Source organism: Anarhichas minor, unplaced genomic scaffold, assembly GCF_050575085.1.
Source record: "Anarhichas minor isolate MPS153535 unplaced genomic scaffold, ASM5057508v1 ptg000028l, whole genome shotgun sequence".
NCBI classification, from domain to species: Eukaryota; Metazoa; Chordata; class Actinopteri; order Perciformes; family Anarhichadidae; genus Anarhichas; species Anarhichas minor.
In genome coordinates, this window is record NW_027466474.1 from 9741638 (window position 1) to 9762584 (window position 20947).

General features: G+C 43.1%; 2 protein-coding genes across 3 annotated transcripts; both read right to left on the minus strand.

The window, feature by feature from the left end:
* Window positions 1–870: 870 nt before the first annotated feature.
* Window positions 871–6107, minus strand: cd74a (CD74 molecule, major histocompatibility complex, class II invariant chain a). 2 transcript variants are annotated; one of them, XM_076103171.1, is made up of 9 exons: window positions 5923–6107; window positions 4782–4951; window positions 4136–4221; window positions 3921–3974; window positions 3755–3838; window positions 3580–3658; window positions 2343–2543; window positions 2186–2239; window positions 871–1582 (listed from the first exon to the last, which is right to left on the minus strand). In XM_076103171.1, the coding sequence occupies exons 1-9, from the start codon at window positions 6009–6011 to the stop codon at window positions 1575–1577; spliced, it is 825 nt and encodes a 274-aa protein (XP_075959286.1). In that variant the 5' UTR covers window positions 6012–6107; the 3' UTR covers window positions 871–1574. The 2 variants fall into 2 exon arrangements, with proteins under 2 accessions (XP_075959286.1, XP_075959285.1); XM_076103170.1 differs by having other exon boundaries at window positions 3755–3841.
* A 2022-nt stretch (window positions 6108–8129) lies between these two features.
* LOC142962676 (bifunctional heparan sulfate N-deacetylase/N-sulfotransferase 1-like) lies at window positions 8130–19978 on the minus strand. The gene is made up of 14 exons (XM_076103271.1): window positions 19332–19978; window positions 17440–17922; window positions 16587–16674; window positions 16074–16228; window positions 15079–15264; window positions 13824–13952; window positions 12509–12691; window positions 11995–12091; window positions 11648–11771; window positions 10664–10838; window positions 10388–10558; window positions 9773–9882; window positions 9206–9308; window positions 8130–9102 (listed from the first exon to the last, which is right to left on the minus strand). Exons 1-14 carry the CDS (start codon window positions 19875–19877, stop codon window positions 8983–8985), a joined length of 2670 nt encoding a protein of 889 aa, XP_075959386.1. The 5' UTR covers window positions 19878–19978; the 3' UTR covers window positions 8130–8982.
* Between the last annotated feature and the right edge of the window lie 969 nt (window positions 19979–20947).

The window sequence follows — 20947 nt, forward strand, 5'->3', positions numbered from 1 at the left end:
ATAGGGAAGACAGATGAGGAAGGAGGAACAGGTGTGTCAGTGGGAGGTGCTTGGGAAAGAAAAGGCCAAGCTCAAAGTGTGGTAGGCCTCTTCTTTTTCACCTCATGTTTGAGGCACACACCGAGTTCTAGGGTTAGAGGCACGCTGTGATTTTCAAGGGCCATATGTGGAGTCAGATAGGAAGTATCTGTACTTTTCTTAGGAAAGCTGATTTAACACAGCCCACCCCACTCAAATATACAACTGTGGTAATTCATAGTACCCGTGTTAAGTCATGGCTTTATGCTATAAATGTATGTCAGTCTGCCAACGTGTCACTATATTTGATGACTACGTACAAATGTATTTCCTGCTGATGTATGCCATGAAAAGGTCAGACTGTATATATTAGTTACTGGTTGTTTGCGTAGTGACTGATAAGCTCGAGCTGTCTTTAATTCCAGTCAGTGGGTGAGAGGTGTATTTTGGTAGTAGTGATTATTCTTTTACCATCTTTCTTTGGTGCACCTTGTGTTGCCCACCTCTTCGTCTCTCCCGTCAGGCTCTCCTTTAGTAGGACCAGTGGTCTTGTAATTTTATGATTTAATGACAAATAAAATTGCTTGTCACAGTGCTTGAACTGGTTGTTTTGACTGCTGTGTTGGGGAAAGAAGTGATGGTTGTAAAACCATGTACAAAAGAGTGAAAATCAAAGGATGATTAAATCGATAATTGCTACATGTTTTAAGTTCTTGAACAGCAAATGTCTAAAACTGAGTGAGTCCAGTGTCAGCGTCAATAAGAAGTCAAACTCTAAACTAGAAACTGATGGAAGAGGTAAGTGAGCAGTATCAGTGAATCTTATCAGGTATAAGATAACAATGCAAATAGTGTGGTCAGGAAAAGTTTATTGAACCTTCTTATCACAAACATCCTCAGTCTCCATCTCATATGTTCAGTCTTTTTAAAGAGTAGGTTCACCCAAATTACAAAGCACATATTCTCACTAAACCCATATATAGCCATGCAGATAGTTTTGGTTTTATTTATCTGAGGTTAATTTGTGGTGCTCACAGCATTAATAAAAATCTCTCTTGAGAGTCTGTGTCCCCGTTACTCTGAATAATCCAGACTTCACCTTTTCAGGAAAGAGTCTGGCTGTTATATTTTAAATGTAATGTTTCAATGCTGTATGCACCATAAACAAACTTTAATTTGCCTCCATTGTTGTACCGTGCAGGCAGACTTCTCAGACGATGTCTTCAAAACTGAACTACCTCCATGTCTACATGCTAGAGGTCAGGGAGAAAAGTGTGATTATATGAATATCAAGATTAAAATATCCAGAACACCTCCAAAATATATAAAAGACAAAGATTAAACGTTAAAAGCAATACACTGTAACAGCCCTATATTGATTTTATTTCAAGCAGCCAGCAAAATAGTGAAAATTAGAAATTACATGGAAGCGCACGAACTGATCAGGAATTAAAACATTAACTGTAGGCGGGTCTGCATCCAGCTTAAAATAACTTCTTTCTCATGTCTGCGGAGCTTGATGAAAAGAAACTGCAAACCCTCTGCTTCACTTGTTTTCACTCATCTGGAAAAAGAAGAGAACATAACATGAGATGACGAGTAGTAACACAAGCTTGTGAATAAACATCTTAACTGTTTTTTGCAATTGCTAAAACAATTTCTGAAACTAAGGCCGTCTTTGTCAAGATTTAACACCCCAAAAACATAAGCACAGAATATCTTACATTACCTGCAAAACAAATACAATGTGTTTACTTTATTGACTTTGACTGAAGATCTGTCTGGCACCGTAAACACAAAACAGTATATTGCAGTTACAGTCCTCAAAGTCTCTCTCCCAAATTTGGCCTTTCTTGTTGTGCACACCAGATACATCCTATTTATAGTGTTCAAGCTCTGATTCCTACGTGATCTAATTGGTTACAGGTGTATTCTGGGCGCAGGTAATTGATGACTGAGTGTGGTATTTCAATGGTTGTGTTTTGTCTGATGTAGATAACCGTCTGTAGTTATATCAAAAAGTGTGTTTTAGAATTCCAGACTTAGTGTAAAGCAGACAATGTGCTTGTGGTTTAGCACAGCTGGTCAATAGAGTTGATGAGTTAGTGGTTTCAATAATTGTACCAGTTTTTGCATCCACTAAAAAAACCTAATATGAGAAACTCACCATCAACGCTGAGGGTCTTCTGCATCAGCATGGGGGCAAACATCCTAGGTCGAACTGAAAAAAAGAAAATGGGGTAATTAAGTTCATCATACATGACAGCCTCGCATGAAAAGCTACAGACAGTAGCATCAAAAGTCCTTTAATCTGTGTCTTCTACCTCTCTGACAGTCGGGGCGGGCGCGCATGCTGGTGCCCTCGATGGGCTTGCCAGTCGCGTCCACGCACCAGCAGAAGCCGGTGGGGGCCCAGCACTGCATGGGCTTGTAGTGGCCCTGCTCGTCACACTGGGGCTTGTAGGCACCGACCTTCCTGACTCCAGTTGCTGCCTCCGTCTGGCATTTGGTCATGATCACAGAGGCTGAGGGATGGAAATAGTAGAGGACATTAAATAGTTTTAATAATTACCGGTGACTGCAGGAAAGCAGGGATTTGGAGGAATTGCACGTATTTGCTTTCCTGCCGAAAGTTAGAAGATGGATACCGTCATCCTATCTATCCATTTAATATGAAGCTACAGCCAGCAGCTGGTTAGCTTAGCAGAGCACAAACACTGGTAAAGGGGGGAGACGGCTAGCCTGGCTGTGTCCGAAGGTAACAAAATACACCGACCTGCACCTCGAGAGCTCATCAATTTAATCTGAACAAAAACCCTGTTTTTGTTAAACGATGTGTTGACAAAGTGAGCATTAGATGTGCTGGTACAGTAGGAGCATTTTGTTATCTTTGGACTCAGCCAGGCTAGCTGTTTCCAGCTTTTATGCTACGCTAACAGGCTGCAACTTCATATTCAACAGACACATATAAGAGTGGTATTGATCTTCTCATGTAACTCTCTTTCAGAGAGCAAATAAGCCTTTTGTCAAACTATTCCTTGAAGGCAAGGCTAAATCTTTGCTTCAAGTTTCACCGTGAGCAGTGCAGGAAATAACACGTATTACCCTTTGCACGATATAACAACCTCTCCACCTCGAAACTCAGTGACGGTAGCAAAACATTTACTAATATCATAGTAAATGTTATCTTAATCAAGCCACTGATATATTGTCAACTACTGAGCACAAAATAATAACTTTAACTGTAACTATGACAGAAACTAGTCATTATTTATACTTGTGTCAATGCTGGAGATGTTCTGCTATCAATGCCCATCAAAGGACTGGTGTTGGAAAGTAGCTTCAGCTATACACACATGTAGAGTACTTGGGCAACTGTCAGTGTTTCTCTGTACTTGTCCCTTACACATAAACAAATAAATGAAAATTGCCACATTGATATATTACAGCAACAGGCCTTAAACTCCCGACTGGAAAACCCATCATCTACTGTCGCAGCACGTGTCTGGATAAGAAGATCAACTAAACACTAAAATGTAAAGGAGAGAAAGTTGCAGTAACCTGATTCCGGTGTTGGGGTTGGAGGATTCTGCTGGGCCATCTGGAAGATCAGCCAGTAACGCATCCAGGACTCAAAGCTCTGCAGAGTGCAAAATGTATAAATTCATGCAAATTAATGTATTCATGCCTATCTTTTGTTTTAGTAGTCTCCATGTAAATGTGTGAGAGGCTTTACCTTCCACTCGCTCTTATCCACGTGCTGCTTCATGCTCTGCAGGTTGGCCAGGAAGGTGTCGTTGAACTGCGGCAGCTTAGTGTCCTGCTTCAAAACATGACGAGAGCTTAGTGACAACACAACATCAGCAACGTGAGGACAGCACAGCACACGAGTAGCAACATACCTGCATGAGATCCTTCAGCTGTGTCTCCAAGCCGACAACACTGTCCTTCAGTTTCTGATGGGAGGGAAGAAAGGAGTCAGATAATGTGTGTTTGAATTTATGTCGAAACATATTCATTCATTATACATAATCCAGGTCAATATCTGCAACAAGTCGGTTGCCACCTAGATCGAGTTCAATGAATTGTACTTTATAGGAAGCAGGTGTAAACCTACAGTCATGGGTGTCTTGGCGTCCTCATCTAAAGTCGAGTCCATCAGCAGAGGAAGACTCATCATGGGCATCTGCATCCTCATTGGAGCTGTAAACAAACAAACAAACAAATTAATAAATTAACAAAGAAAAATAAAAAACCCAAAAATATGTTATTGCAAAAAAAGAAACGTTGGAGAGATAATATTTCTTTGTTATTAGTGAAAGCTAATGAAGTGATCTAAAATAACATTAAACATTACAGCGCCACAGAATAAATAAATTCATAAATAACTAAAAACAACTAAAAACATATAAATAGAAAATTAAAACTGAATAAAATGCAGGCAAAAGATAAATCAATCCTCTAAAGGATGCTTGTTAATCACAGCAACACCGGATGTGTTGAATGCTAGATAAGTATGGTAACTCTATATGACGCTGCTCGAAACGATAAGATCAACATGCGTATAGCACACAGCTGAAAGCAAATGTTCATTTCTCTGTGCAGGTTTCATATCAAGTTCCTTAAAGCAAATCCTCACTTCCTTATCCACCTCCTTATTCCTCCTCCTCCTCCTCCTCCTCCAAGACTATTTACTCATTAGTGACACATTCCTGCTCGGACCACCCCGTCTGATCATTGGGACTTTCATGCCTCCTTTTTACCTTTGGATGAGCGGGCAAGCTGTTTGCCCAATCTTTCTGAGTTTCTCTGCAGCGAGTGGATCTCCTGCTTCTGGCCAAACACCATGTAGGCAGTGAAGACCTGGCTGGCCAGCAGCAGACATGCAATGGTTGTCAGTGCTGCCACCTTAAAGGCACGACGGTTGGAGCCTCTGAGGGAGAGAAATAGAAAACTATGAGGGGAGAACATGAAAATGAAACACACCCAAATTCATATTTTTACAAAAGATTCCAAACTATTAAAGTTACATCTATATATATATATATATATATATATGTGAATATATATGCTGCTCTTAATCAACCAATAAAATGCGAGCATCACTTGTTACCAGGAAGACACTTCCTGGTGTTATAAGGAAGTACGCATACAACTATTTAACAGCTATTAAAAAATTATAAAGTGGTGTAAAATATTTCTTTCTCATGAAAAGGTCACAACTTTATGTTTTGTTAATTCGTTGATAGTTGCTAAGGTGAAAAAAGTGACACTACAACGCAGCAGCTCATTCTACAGCAGTATGTAAACAATGACATCATATGTAATTGGGCATTGTTATTAGAATGTTGGTATGTTACTCATGAATCATATTTATTTCTAAGTTGAAATGTAAAACGTTGGCCAATGTTTTTTTTCGCTGTTGTTAATTATGAACCAATCGTATGACGGCATCACCAGTTACTAGGCAGACGGCTTCTGTGAAGTGGCTGCTGTCCGATTCAAAGTTAGGCAACTAAAGATGCTTTAAAATATGTTTAGTGTATGAAAAAAAGCAAAAATATATGAAGTGTTTGAAAGCAATAACTAAATTAACTTGTTTCAGGAACTAATCGGATGCAAAGAAAATATATGATTCGATATCATCCCATTCAGGGAAAAAAACAGAATATATAAGCACAATTTATACAAGTAAGCTAATTAATAAGTCATTCATATAAGCTAAATTATCTTGGCTTCTAACTTAAACTGTTATACTTTAAAAACAGTTGTAATCGTGGTTTATATGTTAATTCAGCTACACAAAGAGGAACAAGTACTTCAGTTGCAAAGATGTGAATTGTCTGCGACTACTGAGCGAACAGCTGTTGATGTGAGTATAAGTTGATGTTGATGACCACTCACCCCGTGGGTCTGTCAGGGGCAACAAGGACCTCTTCACTGCCCGCCAGGCTCCCTCTGGACAGGGGAGCATTTTCTGCAGAGTCGGCCATCTGTTCTGGAACGTCTTCAGTTTAAAGCAACAAACTGGAGAAAGTCCGACAAGTCCTGTGGATAAATGCTGTCAGAAATGAGGAAGGCGCACAGGCTTGTTCTTTAGAAAGGTGAAAGATGTGGAAAGTCCCTCCCGTCATAAACGCGCTGTTGGACGTAGGGCTCAGTGGAGCTGTGATTGGTCAATAAATATCGTCATCACCTGTTGATAGAGGCAGAAAATAGTGAAGGAGAATATTTCACTCAACTTGTCCTCCTGGATATTATCTATTGTTTGCACCAATTCTAAGCTTACATGGGCTACTCAATTAATGTAGCTTTAATACTACTAATATGTTGTTAAAAAAACCAAATACTATGTCGTTTACTTGTGAATAGGTTGCTTATAATAAACGTTATCTGGATATCTTTTCCTTTTATCAAGGTTACAAAGTGCTCTACAGGAAAAGGAAATAAGCAAACAATGAAGGCAAAAATCTAATAAAAGTACAACTACTACCTTCAGTACCAACAATAGCAGAGCAACAAAACATTTGAGCAGTGACCATGCAAGCAGGAATTATGTTATGTATTTTAACTTTAATCCATTATTCTTCTTAAATGCAGCAGTTACCATATGTTGGCCAATGTTTACTTCCTGAAGCAACTTTGGTTTAATCTTGTGTTTTCCCAAACTAGGAATAAAAAATAAATAAATAACATGAGCCACATGTTAATCTACCCAGGGTTAAGTTAAACATCAGAAGGGCAATACAAAAGTGTACTTTGCTGTTGAACAGGCCTACGCCTTTAATTTTTAGAGACTCTGTTATTTCAGTCCCGAAAGCACCTCAACATGAAGTGAAACCAAAAGACAAACAGACCTTGTTATCACCAGACAGTGATGTACATTACAGCAGACACCTTCATCCTGCTTGCACTGAATTTAATGCGTAATTAACTTAAAGTATGTTGATATTAAACGTGTATGAACTCAACTGAGAAATGAAGGGAAAACAGCTCAAACTATTGAAAAATACAGTGGTGTTTTATTTGCAAATTAAAAAGCACCGACAATATTAGTTACAATGTAAAAATTATTGACAACAATTACAAATCTTTATCATACAGTCCAGGAGATTAGTACCATCATTGCTGTTATGCGTTATCACTTAATACTTTATATGCAGAGACTCAGTACCTGTGTACAATAGTTGGCAGTGAGAGGAACAAGAGGGAACAATCTCAGCGACACACCTCTGCACGATGAAGAGATCCAAACTCCCCCTCAGCACAGCACTGACATTTCACACTATGGGAATGGGCTGATGGAGAGTGTAAACCCAAACACATTCAATAATTTAGGTCTACCGAGGGCTGCGTATTATGTACATTACAAAGTCGGGAAATGAAAGGACCAACATGTGCATTGATATCACATCAGAACATTGTACAAAACTATTGCAATAAGAGCAGCTTTTTGTTATCTATGCTTGACATCTAGTTGCAGTGGTAACACCTTAACCGACAACCAAACGTCCGTATGGTCTCAATGGGCATACTGTTGTTCTGCCTGGCAACTTTTAACGTGTTTCCCAGAGACAGCTTCTCTCCCCCCCCCCCCCCCCCCCCCCCGCCCCCAAACTTAAAATGATCGAATAAATGAAATGAAATAAAATATACAGTTCTGACAAAAGAAAGAATCCAAAGCAGAAAACAGATTTGAAATGCCTAATCTTGTTCTGTACACTATCTGAATCTCTCTGACCACAATGTGTAGTTAAACATATAGTAGCTAGCTTATGATCTTCTTCACAGACTGTGGTAGGATCCATCTTTGTTAGTGTGCTTTCCAGTAACCTGTATGTTCAGAAGCGATGTTTTCTTGAGTGCCTTAAATATTGTGCTTTCAACATATATCCTACTGCTCCTGCTCGAGCCAATTCAATGGTCTGAAGCGACTACACAGGAGGCCGAACAGTTTAACAAACCCGTCTTCTGTACATCCGGCCTATTGGAGATAACTGAGCTAAAATGGTTTAGTTTTGGTACATTCTACAATAATGCATTGCCGTCAGCAAAACAACACGTTAAAAACAAAAATCTGAGGAAAGTAAAGAAAACATAACTTTAAAAAAAAAAGGAACCCTCAAAAGTCCACGTGGTAATATTTCAATGAAGATTCTGTCCTGGCACTTGTAAATGCAATAACTAGATACTACCAAGGCCTATCGAGTAAGGCTACAACATGCAGCCTGAGTCAAGACTCCAGATGTCTCATTCTCCTCTCATACAAACACTTAAAAACACTTATGTCAAAAGGCATTTGCCACCATTGTCTCTCTGACAATCAGGCTGTCATCCATTTAAGTCAATGTTAAGTTGCCTGTTTTCATGTGCTCCAAACACAACAACTCTTCCCTGTAGACACAGGTGACGTTGTGTTCATCTTTTCCACCGGTTTTCCAGAGCTGAAACCGTGAAGACTGCTCAAGCTTCAGACTGTTTTTTTTTTTGTTTTTGTTTTTTCTTCCTTTGATTTTCAAGATGAAGTCCATGCGAAGAAGAGATGTTTGATTAAGGAGAGCAGGGATGTGATTATCAAACACTGGACTGAAGGTTCCTCCTATGCACCACTGAGCCTTTGCTTCTTCTGCAGGACACAGCGGAGGCCATCACTAGGACATCCGTGGTCCTGGTTTGTCCTGCAGGGGAGTAACAGCATCTGGAAGCTCAGGGAGAGAGCGGAGCGCTAACAGCTGCTCAAAGCAACTACTACGCTCTCGTCTTGCTCATCATCCACTGCTGTCCTGCTCATTTGGGAAGATCACAATTAAGTTTTGAGTTCTGGTTGGGCATCCCATCTTCAATTGTCGATATATATATATATATCAGTCCCTTTCAAAACTAGTTGGGATCTTCAACATTTCAGGCCACCCCAGCAGGGTGAAGTTCAGTGTGTGGAGCTGTGGTCTCCCCCCCGTGGTGCTGCTACCTGGTGTGGACCAGCTCTTCTCTGAGCCAGCTGGGCAGCGGCTGACCCATCCTGTAGAGCAGCTTGGACAGCTCAATGTTGTGATCCCTATAGTACTCCCTGAGCAAGCCCTGCGACTGAAGGAGACAAGGAGATAAGATGAAATCACCTCTAAAACAAAATGAAAGGTTAAATAGTAACAGCTGGTAAAGTGTATTTCTTAGAGCAAAAGTCTCATACCTCAGGGTTCATGTCGGGGTACCTGCGCCCTTTACTCTTCCCCAAACACTTGGTCTTCCCTCCCTCCAGCAGCTGACACCAGAACCCTTTCTTTGGGTCGAACCTGTACATACATGCATAAAAGAATAGTGAACTACAGAGTACTTCATTTAGAGTTCAAATCTACTGTTACCAATCAAAACCTCCCTATAGTTACGTCAAAAAACAACAACACAATATTAAGTCATTTTTGGGAATGTTACTAGACAGCACCAGTAGAAGGATGACAGGAAATGGGGATGATGCGGTCCATGGTCGGCATCTTTACCCAAAGTCTAAAAAATGCTCTATAGTAAGACCTGATTTCTGCCAGATGAATAAAATGAAGTCTTACTTATCTGCTTTGTTTCATTTGCACTTAACTTAACTTGTTTGGAACCTTACACATGTGTTGAAAAGTGACAAATGACAACTAAATGTAATCTGTGTTTGAGTCTAAAGCTATAAATCAATCTGTGAATTAATTTGTAAGCATTGCAGTTGATGAAATTACTCTGCAAGTGATTTAAAGTGAAAGACGATACTCACGCTAGGATCTTGTGGTAGTTGATGACGTTGACCAGGGCCAGATACTTCTGGATTTTATCCATGATTGAAGCCGGCTCAGTCTTCAGCATCTGTCCATCCAAGACTAACAACTGAGTGAGACACACAAACCGCAACTAAACGTCAGAACAGGAGCAGGACTGTCGTGTATGTTAACGGCTGTGGAACATCATCATTACTGCAATCGTTTTATCAATTCCAAAATGTTCCTGGTTGAAAAATACAAATGTTCTTTCTTTTACCACAATAGCTACCTGAAAACCTAAAGTCTGCATTACATTATCTGCTAATAGATGAGGCTACTACAGCTTATGTTGGAACAGGAATGACCACAGATAGATTTTATAATTCTGGGGCAACAAAAGCTTGTTTTTCTTCCCTCATGGTCCAGAAGATTTAACACACTGCCCGTAAGAACTGTGCAAAAAGAGTCAACAAGCCTCTTTTACCTCAAACCTTTCAGGAAACAAAATACCTGCTAGCCACCCATGAAGTTTGATTTACACAGAGGGGAACATTTTCACATCCCGACTTAAGCCAACGTGGCTTGTAACTGCACGCTGCCCACCACTACGTGCATGAACACACCCACGGTACCTGGCTGGAGTGGTAGAAGTTGAGCCAGCGCTCCAGGTGGATGGCGTACCAGCCTGGCACCAGACAGCGATTCTGGAGGACCCGTAGTTTGACCGGAGCGTCGTGGCTTGCAGTGATGACGTCGTGGAAGGAGTACTTCAACGCCACCGGGTCATCGTGGGCTCTTTGGTGCTGTGGGCAGACAGAGAAGTGAGCAAAATAAATCGAATTATACTACGGTGGTTTTTGTTTAAAAGGTGCTCGTGTTGTTATAGTTCAGGGTTGCCTGTGACAGACCTGGTACCAAGAGTAAGCTCTGTCCGCTGGGTTGATGAGGATGGTGACGATCTTGGCTTTGGGTAGGAGGGCTGCAGCCCTCTGAGCAGCCACCTCAGAGTCAAAGTAGTTGGCACTCTTCTCAAAGTAGTAGTCTGAACTTGTGTTGGAGGGCAGGGGGAAGTACTCCATATACCTAACGCACAGCAAACACAAACACACTAAGTGTTACAAGCAGCCGTAGTTGATCCGGTCCAATTTAGAATAATTTCTCGATACGCTACGTGGGTGATCGGCCACGTACAACAGCTTGTCACCTCGTATAAAGAAAAAACCCCATCGAGCCGCACTTACGACGTTAACATTTGGGCTGCCCGCTCACATAAATATCAAGCCTGCCAAGTGAATTTTGTGTTGGACTCTTTTTGCTGTGCTGCATGAAGCTTCTCGTTGATGCAGGTTTCACATCAATTAAACCTACAGGAAACTCAAAACAGGGAAGGTTTAACTAAATAGGTGTTGTTTGTGCGGCTGGTCTTGCTCTCAGGAATTCCACTAATGAGTGTATTTGTTGTTGAGTGGGGTGTTGGCAACATTTGCATTTCGCTTCTTGATTTCATTTGCATTAAACAGAAACACCTCTACCACCTTGGGGTTGGAAATTTAATGAGAAAGTCAGAATTCAATCGAATGTTTTTTTCAACTGTTCTTTCATGTTTTTGTAACTTGATGTCGCCTGCATTCCTACAGATTAAATATTCAGAAGTTTCCTGTATATTTGAAGTTTTACTATCGCATCTGTACTTTGCCACCAAGTTTTACTCCCTCAAGCCACAACAAGTCTGTGCTCACAAACTTAACATCTAAATTGAACTCAACAAATGTAATGTCAAAAACAAGTAAACACCCAAAATCAAAGGAAATAATGCACATCAAATCCTGAAGCTAGTTAAATGTGTTTGGTAGCTGCACTGCTGCGTCACAAAAGTCTGTGCGGTTTCTTACCAGTCGATGCCTCTGTGGTAGTTGTGCCCATTGAAGAACTGGATCTCCTCAAAGGTCTCCTTGCTCGGGTAGTTACTGGTCAGGTCAGGGTGCATGCCAAGAAACAGGTAGAGCGCTGTCGTCCCTGAGAGGAGAAAGAAAGAGCAAGTGACAAAGAGGAGAAGTAAAGAGGAAAAGGGTTTAAGGGAGTGTACATCCCACGATAAGATGAACACACAGTGTAAACAACAGCAGCATTCAAACCACTCTGAACATGACCCGACTTCTGCTTCCAACTGAATGATGAACTTCTATTTTAATCATTTCCAGATTCCTCCTGTAGGTGGTGTTGAAGCACCGTTTCTCACCTGTCTTCTGAGGCCCGATGACGAGCAGTTTGGGGAAGCGGTCACATGTTTTCTCTTTGGACCAGATGTCCTTGTGCCTTTTGTCCTCGCAAGGATCCTGTAGCCACAATAGAGATAAACAATCGTTTTGTTTTAAGTGTGGTTTCTACAAAAGTTCTAACAAATACCAAGATTCAACAATACAAGGGAAAGTAGGTTAATCTTTGTTCGCCGGGCACTACAGTTAACAAATGAGATGCATTTTAATAAAATATGCTACGATGAGTAACGACATTGCTCTCCATCCATCCATAAAACAATGTATTACTCATTAGCAAAGTCATTATTTCAAAGGATTGAAGCCATTACTGTTTAATGACATATTTTAGGGGATACAATGTGTTTTATACAGTACCGTCGTCTGCTATTTTGTGTCATTATTGCAGCATTTAACTGAAAGCTGTCAAAAAAAAGACGACTACTGGGTGCAAATTTAATATGCAATAAATATATAAATACATGATATCGCCATCACCTGCCAGAGTGGATCTCTCTCGGAGGGGAAGAGGCTGAAGTACTTCTGAGCCAGCTGAACAGGTGGCAGGGTCTGCATCTTCAGGTTGGTCCACGTCTGGAGGAACATCACCAGGCTTTTGAAGGTGTACAGGCCGAGGCGATCATTCCCATAGTTGGACAGATGGGTCATGAAGATACTGATCTGTGACGGGAAGGAACAAGCAGAGGAGGACTTATTAAACGTGGATGAAGGCAAACTCAATATGCTATAAATTGGGGATGGGTGGTATGAATTGTTTCAACGGCACATTATCAGTAATGTGTGATATGTTAACTTAGCTAAAGCTGAAACAGTTAGTCGATTAATTGATTTGTCAAAATGTCAAACTTTTAATTGTTCTGGCTTCTAAAATGGGAGAATTGTATCCCATATATTGTATCCCATATCTGACAAATATCATATATTTATCATATCTATATATTATATTTGAATTTCTACAGTTGGTTCGAATAAACAAGTAATTGAAGGTGTCGCATTGAGATCAAGGCAATCGTATTTCATATTTTTTGCTACGTTATGACAGCGTAAACTGAACGGATTTATCAAGAAAATACTAAGCAGATGAATCGATAATGACACAGATAAATTGTTACTTGCCCACCTAAATGTGACTGATTTGTCTAATTGTCATCAGAATAAGGACAGCACACCTGCTAAACGTTAAGATAACAATGTTTGGTGCTCATATGGACATTGTATTCAGAGATCTTTTCTGTGGATGTTGTTTATCACTGATGATGAAATTGCCTTCCTGTTGCAATTCTCATATCAGACTATTGTTTTAAGAAAATCAAGAACCCCTCTTTTAACTGAGGCAGTGTCACTGACAGGCCACTAAAAATACAAGAGTAATTGCTTCCCTTTCACGCTTATACAAATGCACTTCAAGATAAAGTCGGGGCGAAATTGATGTAAGGGAAAGACCAAACAATAGTGAAATTATTTAAACAAAGGGTGCTTATTCAAAGTTTGAACATGGTTTAGTTTTAAAGAGTAATTGAGAGGAATACAATTATCTGCAGACTATTCAGGGTGACTTTTGTGGCGTCATAAAAGTAGCCTTTTTTTATCATCTCAAAAATGCCGCTCCAATAAAAGAAGCTTTCACAGTAGTGTAAAAAATAGAAAGCACGACGCAGACATCACTGCATGACTCACTGCCGAGTCATTGTCCCGTGCCTCATTTAGATTTCAATTTGCACCGCCAGTTAAATGGGTTTCCAAGTGTGCAAGACAAAAGCGGTGCCTTGTGGATGTATATACTTGGACTCACAGGGTTCAGCAAAACAGTGAGGAAGAGTTCTCCTCCATTGATGAGCTTGTCCAGTTCATTCGGACTGCCTGGGTAGTCTTTATAGAAGATGGTGTGTGTGAAAAGACCACACGTCTGCCTGGGCAGCACCTGTGAAATAAACACAAAGTCACCAAAAGGACAAAAAAAAGAATTAACTCACACACACATTGATGAAGGAAATCACAAAGAAATGCATCCACACAAACACCATCAGCCCTCCGCTGAGAGCGGCGCTGTCAGGACTCCAGGCGGTTACCCCACACATTGTTTGCTCTCAATAACATTCATATTATGCAGCTCATCTAGCCAAAGCAAACCCCTTATTCACTCCGAGTCTATATGGAAATTCATGGAAATGCGTTTACAGTTTGGAGTGTCAGGGGAACTGAATATCAATCATCAGTAAGCAGTGGAGACTGTCCATTCAGACTGCGGCGCTATCTGAAGGACGGTTGTAGAGCTCTGAGACCACACAGGCTGACTGAATGCCAACGCTACAAAGGAACTGGATCGAGGCTGCACCGTTTCCTATCAGCGCTGAAGGTCAACTGCAGAAAGACATAGATAAGATGTCTTCCTTTTTTTTTTGAACCTCTTGAATGTTATCTATTCAACTTTAATTCTGCCCTCGTGAGTATATTATTCAGCACTGGCTGGCACTGTGAAGTTGCATGGGGTGCAGTTTTCTTTGGGGGGGGGGGGGGGGGGGGGGGGGGTGTTGACATTTTAGTGATTGGTTGTGTGCAGACATTTGCTATGCTATGTGGTGGTGCTGAGGCCTGCTGGGCAGCACTACTCGGACAGGTTCACTCGACTTTCCTACACTATTATCTCTTACTTAGTAGAAGAATACAGCAGCCCAGCTAAGACTAATGAGATTGCCTCAGAGATATACCGTACATGACAATAAGATTCTGCTCAGTATCTTTGTGGGACAGCACTTAAGGAAAGCAGAGGCAGAATAGAAAGGAGGATGATGCAAAAATGCAGGATGGAGAGTAGCCGCTGGTCATGAGCGAAGAATAAGTACAAAAGAACTGGAGGAGGTAGAGACGGCGAGATAATTAATGAATGAAGGATAGCATATGTTGATGGAGAAAGAGAACCCTGAAAGGGATTATTAGCTGAAAAGATAATGGACGTTGAGAAGAGAAGTGGAGGGAAAACAACGGGCCAGAGGTAACAAGATAATGAGGCCTCATGGATGCTCGATGTGGATGAGAAGTGGTCTTACGCTAATGCCGCTGTGGATGAAACCTCGGCGGAAGCGGGCAGGCTTCAGGTGTGGGTATTCCTCTGTGCTGGTCACCTTAATGCCCCACACCTTCTTCCAGGCGTCGTACAGCTGCATGTGGACAGGGTAGACGCCAGAGTGGTGGGGCGCCACCGCATAGCCCATGTTGGTGGGGATCCCATGCTCCTAGAGGTTGAAGAGTGAGAGTTGGGAGGCAAGAAAAAGAGAGAATGAAAAAGGGCAACCCATCATGTTCCCACATATGAAAGCTAGAATATAATCCTGAAGATTTTCATGAAATCAAACCAAAATCAGTCAGCATATTTCCCGCAATAGCCATTTAATGCTTTAACATTCAGTGATTCTCTCTCTATATAGTAGTTTGTATTGGTGGTGGTGGAGTCCACCACTCCCACGCTGGATTCAGCCTTCATTCACAGGAGGGATTCACAAGAAAACCATCATTTTTCACACCGTTTACTGTTCGCTCCCTTTCGGTCGTTGCTGATGCTAATTCTGGCAAAACGAAGGGTGAACAAAATGCCGATCTCATTTTCGTCCCCTCTCTGTCCGTTTGTATTTTTACAAGGACGAAATGGAACAAGAAGGATCCGCCACAGTTAGACTGCACCTCTCCAACCTGAGCAAGCTAACCTACTGTCGTGTGCGGCACGAAATCCGATAGCAGTTGGAAATATTTTAATATTAACAACGTGACTTTGTTTGGCTACACAGCGAACAGATACACCCGTTGCTCTTCCTGTATTCCTGACAACGTAGTAGTGTTTACTGTAGTATTACACGTGCTGTTACCTCTGTAACCACAGGTATCGTCAACCAGGACTCAAATCCTACAGAATATAGCTTGTAAAAAGCATTACCAGCTTGCCTTAGACCGCTATTTGAACAAGGAAGATGAGATATGCAAGTACAGCTCTGAACAGGCGCTCACCCAAAGCTGTGATCTGACCTTTGCCCCCCCCCCTGTGACTCACCATGGCAAATTTCTTGTTGAGCAACATCTGCTCGGCCAGCACGGACTGGTTGTGGAATAGATGGGGCTGCATGTGGCTCCACATGTGAGGGAACCACCAAAACTCCTTCACGTAGGAAAGCAGCAGGTCGTCTCCTAGGTCCTCCTCATCGGATCCTGGACGTGACAGAGAGTGTAAAGGAGGGAGGAGGTTAACAGAACAACAAGGTGAAGATGGGTGAAGAGGAAATGGAGGTAAAAAAATGGACAATGAAAGAGGAGGCAGAGGTGAAATGGGATCAGGGAGGAAATGAAAGTCAGAGGGGCAGAGGGAGAAGTTCAAATATTAGCGAGCAGCATGTGGGAGATTAATAGCAGAAGAAATAAAGTCAGGACATGAAGGAGAAGAAGTGGAGCAGAGAAATTAAAACATTGTGAATCAAAACAGAGGTGTTATCTCTTCTGGTTTAGTACGTGTTCTCATCTCTGCTCGAATGAACAGTAGCAAAGGCTCTCTTCACGGGCCGCGTCTTACCAGCATGAAAGAATTTCCCTGAGAAACCCAGATTGAAGGTGAAGTTGGGCACATGGGTGCGCAGCTCCCTTTGTGTCTCCAGCAGGGCCTGAAACGGTGGGAGGAAAGCAAGAGTGAGTCAATACACGTTGTGCTCATACCGGTGCACGAGCGCATTAATGAGGAAGCGTGAACACCCGCGTGCCCACATGCATATTTCACTCCGCAAGTTTCTCTCGGTACACATCCAACATCCAGTCCCGGTTGCCTCACTCCTCTCCTTCATTCCGTTTGATATTTCTCTCTCCTCTGATTCGGGTGTTTGTTTCATTTGATCTCCACGCTGGAGGAGACCCAGCACACACCCTCTCTCTCGCTCACTGATTTCGCTCGTCTTGTCAGGGTGTGATTTGTTCCTAAAAGCTTGCTGTTGCTCTGCCAGTGAGGCAGCTTGATGCTTCCTCCATATAGATATATATATATATATATATATTTTTTTTTTTTTTCTTACACCCTCGGCCTCCAGATGTGAGGGGGTCTGTTCTGCTCTGAGGGGAAGCAAACAAGGAGCTTTTCAACATTCTTTGTACGTCTCTGGGCCCCTGAAATATTCATTGCTGTGGAGCTTCTGTGACAGTGTGAGCAGTGGGGCCTGTCAGCTTTGAGCGGCCTACTGGGACGAACGCATTTCAAAGGGAGAAGAGGAGCGGGAGACGGGTTTTTCTGTATGACTGGCACAGGGTACCACATGCTACGTGTGAGGCAATTTTTGATATTTTAGCAAAGAGCTGTTGAAAGAAAAACACATAAATGTGTTCAGTTTCTAGTCTGATAAAAGTTTTTATTTCACTCTCAAACTCATGCACAAACTCACCTTTACATCAGGCACCTTCATGCGGGTGCCCTCTTTGCCCACAAAGATGTCGTCTATATCCACCAGGAGGTAGCGCTCCAGGGACAGCGAGAGCCTCTTCCCCGTCAGAAAGGCCACGGCGTCCACAAACACCAGCTTGTGCAACCAGAAGACCAAGTTGTTGCCGAACAGGACCCTCTGGATGCCGTCGTGGAGCCCCAGGTCCTGCACCACCGACGGGAGCAGAGCGGCGTTCTGCCCCATCGACGCGACGCTCTCAGCCGACTGGGTCTTGGCCAGCAACACGGGCTCGTACGTGGAGTGGTTGGACTGGAACACGGTCCAGTCGTCCCCGGGGAGGGGACCTGGCAGGGGCTGCCCGGATCGAGTGATAAAGAGCAGGGGGGACTTGGGGTTGACGGTGCAGTCCTTCAGACCCAAGTTGGAGTGCAGAAAGAGAGGGAAGCCTTTCAGCTGGGCACTGAGCAGACTGTTTTCATTGGCCTGATCGACAGAGAGACGGAGACAAGAGAGAGAAGTCACACAGATTCATCAGACATCAGAGTGATAAAGATAGAAACTTATTGGATATAATTCCCCAATTCCTCCAATCATGTGTGAAATGAAGAATGTCAGGCCTACTCAAACGTGAAGGCATGAGGCAGCGTCTACCTGCTATGCTCAATCTGCTGTGCTCCGAGATTGCAGTCAAAATTAATGACCTCCTGCTGTGTCCTCTAAGATTCAAAGTCTTAGGGGTTCAGTGATTATTCATTGAAATTTATCCTCTCTAATGTGTCATTCTCCAAATCTCTCACATCTCCACAAGTCCTACTTTCTCCTGCACTTTTACTGAAGTCTTAGAAACTTCACCACGATGCCTGTGTGGTGGTGGGTGTAAGATAAAGGACCACCACACGCTGACATACGCTGTGTGGTGTTCACATCTATTAACTACAACCTGACAGACACCGATATTGGAAAAATCCAATAACAATATTGGATATCAGATATTCTTTCCTCCGGCCCCACGGACCCGATTGCTGATGTGTAAATATTATAACTGCAAAATCAACCATTTATTTTGTTTATTTTTTTAATTTCTTCCGACCTTATTAAAACCCAATATAGAAAAGTAAAGGTGACAAAATGTGTAAATGACCATAAATATTTGTTAATCCTAATTATCTTGTGTATTTGTAATGGATTTTCTTGTTATCTATCTCTCGTTTCTTAACACACGTTCCGATGCAGATTTGTAAAATGCTAAAATCGGGTATCCAGACATCAGTTGGGCTCTACTGCAGACAAATCGGTTCAGATAGCCGAGCAGCAGCGCTGTGTGTCCATTCATTGGGATGCACACCCTTGCTCTGCTTCCTCCTCTCCCAATAGTTGGTAAATCCCACCAGGCTTTCATTTCTAACCTTCACCTCCACCCCTAATATCACGGCACCACCATCCATGCCTCCACATCTCTTATTCTTTCCATGGCTCAGAGATGATGATCAAAACCATAAGACCAAAAAACAGGCCTTTAGGCAAACAGGTTCAGCTAGGGATTACTGGGAGAGAGAGAGGAGAGAGAGAAGGTAAAAGAGGTATAGAGGAAGAAAGAGGTTTAGAGCATTTTAGAGTAACTAAAACTAAGGAGAGAAGAGAAGAAAAGAGAAACAAGAGACTGGGCAAGAAGAGTGAAGGAGACCAGGTTGCAGAATAAAGATGAACAAAAAATACATAGAGCATAGGATTACAAAGTGCAACAGGACTGAGTGATACTGAACCAGCCAGGTCTTTCCAACCCTGTGAATCCCATCTCCTTAGAGACGGAGGAGCCAGATGGACAGGGCAGAAGGTGTGAGTGAGAGGAAAGAGGGAGGGAGGGAGGAGAGGGAGTGTGGTGTTGTCCTAACCTTGAAGAAGCCAATGATGCCCACTCCATATTCCACACAGTATTTGTCCAGCAGCTCTCGGTTCCAGGCGTCCAAGTTAACATACTTGAGAATGTTCTCGTAAATCACCAGTGTGAAACGCCCTCTGTCTTTGTCCGTCAACGTGGGCATGTCCCCTTTACCGGGAGAGATCTCAGTCCGGTACTTGAACCGGCCAGACTCCAAGATGGCCACAATCTCCTGACCCAGTTGAGAATACTGGCTTTCCACAAACACCAGAACCACAGGATCTGTCCTGGCCCCTCCGGGATCCACCCCTGGGCCCCCTGAGACGCCCCGCAGCGGCAGCAGCCGGGACGGCGTGACCCTCGGGTCATCGGAGTCCGCGGACGCTCCCTCGGCCCCGGACACGCCCCCTCCCGATGGCTCCAGCTCCCGCTTGACGCCATAGAGGAAGTAGGCAGAGATGAAGACGCTGACAGTGCAGAAGAGGAAGAGGAGGAGGAGGGAGGTCTGCAGGGGGAGGAGACGGACCAGCCGACGGAGGCGTGTCACGCATCCCAGCATCGTCTTGCGCCACACCGCTCCGCCCCACCAGCCCAGCAACACGGGGGACAGTCTCTCTCGGCGTGGGTAGAAAACGGCGAGCAGGGATTATTCACAGCAGAGTCAGCCTTGCTATCGAGCTAAACACAAACGGCGTTAAAGCAGCAGCTGCAGCAGCTACTGGAGAAAGAAATGAGACGGTCTCACGTTGGCTCTCCCTCATATTGCAGCACTGCTTATGTCACCATGGCAGAGAAATAGGGGGCCTTGGACCGCTGGTGCACACTTATGCCTCAGAGGGAGGGCTGGCAGGCCGAGTCACTGGTGGAGAAAGATGATGGAAGACTCCATCACCTGTCCATCATGCGAACCTGCCAACCATGTCCCGGTTAGATTTCGCCCCGCTCTCTTGATTGGAGAATGATCTCTTGAGAAAAGCAGTGTCACGCAGGTCATCTCAGCAGCACCATTCCCTTAGGATCGAACCTCCTCACCTAGAAAAACAGCAGGACAGAAGAAAATGTCAAAATCTGAGAGAGCAGCAGCACCTATAGAACAGATGACATATTGCTTTCTTTTGTTGTGTGGGTTCAGCTGTGTGTGGGAGATGCGTGTATACTGCCGGTGCCAACACTCACAAAGTTCACTCCAAAGTAGTCCATGCAATCACCTACACAGAGTAAGAGCTGCCAATTTCCCCCCCTACACACACACACACACACACACACACGCTCCTAACCCCTGTGAGCGCAAACATAAACACACAGAAATAAATAAAAAAATACACTTGCTCACGCAGCCTCCACACAATCAATAGGCAGAAAGTGAGTGACAACAAAGCCTCGAGGCGAACGAATCCCCGGTTCAGTCCAGTAGGACTGTGCGTCCGCATACAAGTGAAGCCATCACCCGCGGGGGACACTCGCCTTCTATTTCCCTCAAATCCTCAACAGTATCCAGACCAAAATGGAGTGCAGGAGAAGGGAGAAAAGCAAGCTGACGGAAGGGAAGCGATCCAAGAGCAGAGGAGTGGATGACAGTGACAGACAGACCTGGCAACAGCAGGATCCATTACTCCGGGAGAAAAGCCC

What these genes read in the sequence shown, in the direction of transcription:
- cd74a (XM_076103170.1), bottom strand. Translation starts at nt 6,011, where the DNA reads ATGGCCGACTCTGCAGAAAATGCTCCCCTGTCCAGAGGGAGCCTGGCG. An exon ending in AACCCCAACACCGGAATCAG is followed by an intron (nt 2,544 to 3,579) that starts GTTACTGCAACT and finishes TCCATCCCTCAG; the next exon opens with CCTCTGTGATCATGACCAAA. An exon ending in CCGCCCCGACTGTCAGAGAG is followed by an intron (nt 2,240 to 2,342) that starts GTAGAAGACACA and finishes TCTTTTTTTCAG; the next exon opens with TTCGACCTAGGATGTTTGCC.
- LOC142962676 (XM_076103271.1), bottom strand. Translation starts at nt 19,877, where the DNA reads ATGCTGGGATGCGTGACACGCCTCCGTCGGCTGGTCCGTCTCCTCCCC. An exon ending in TCACTGTTTTGCTGAACCCT is followed by an intron (nt 12,692 to 13,823) that starts GTGAGTCCAAGT and finishes TTCCCGTCACAG; the next exon opens with ATCAGTATCTTCATGACCCA. An exon ending in AGAGAGATCCACTCTGGCAG is followed by an intron (nt 12,092 to 12,508) that starts GTGATGGCGATA and finishes TTGTGGCTACAG; the next exon opens with GATCCTTGCGAGGACAAAAG.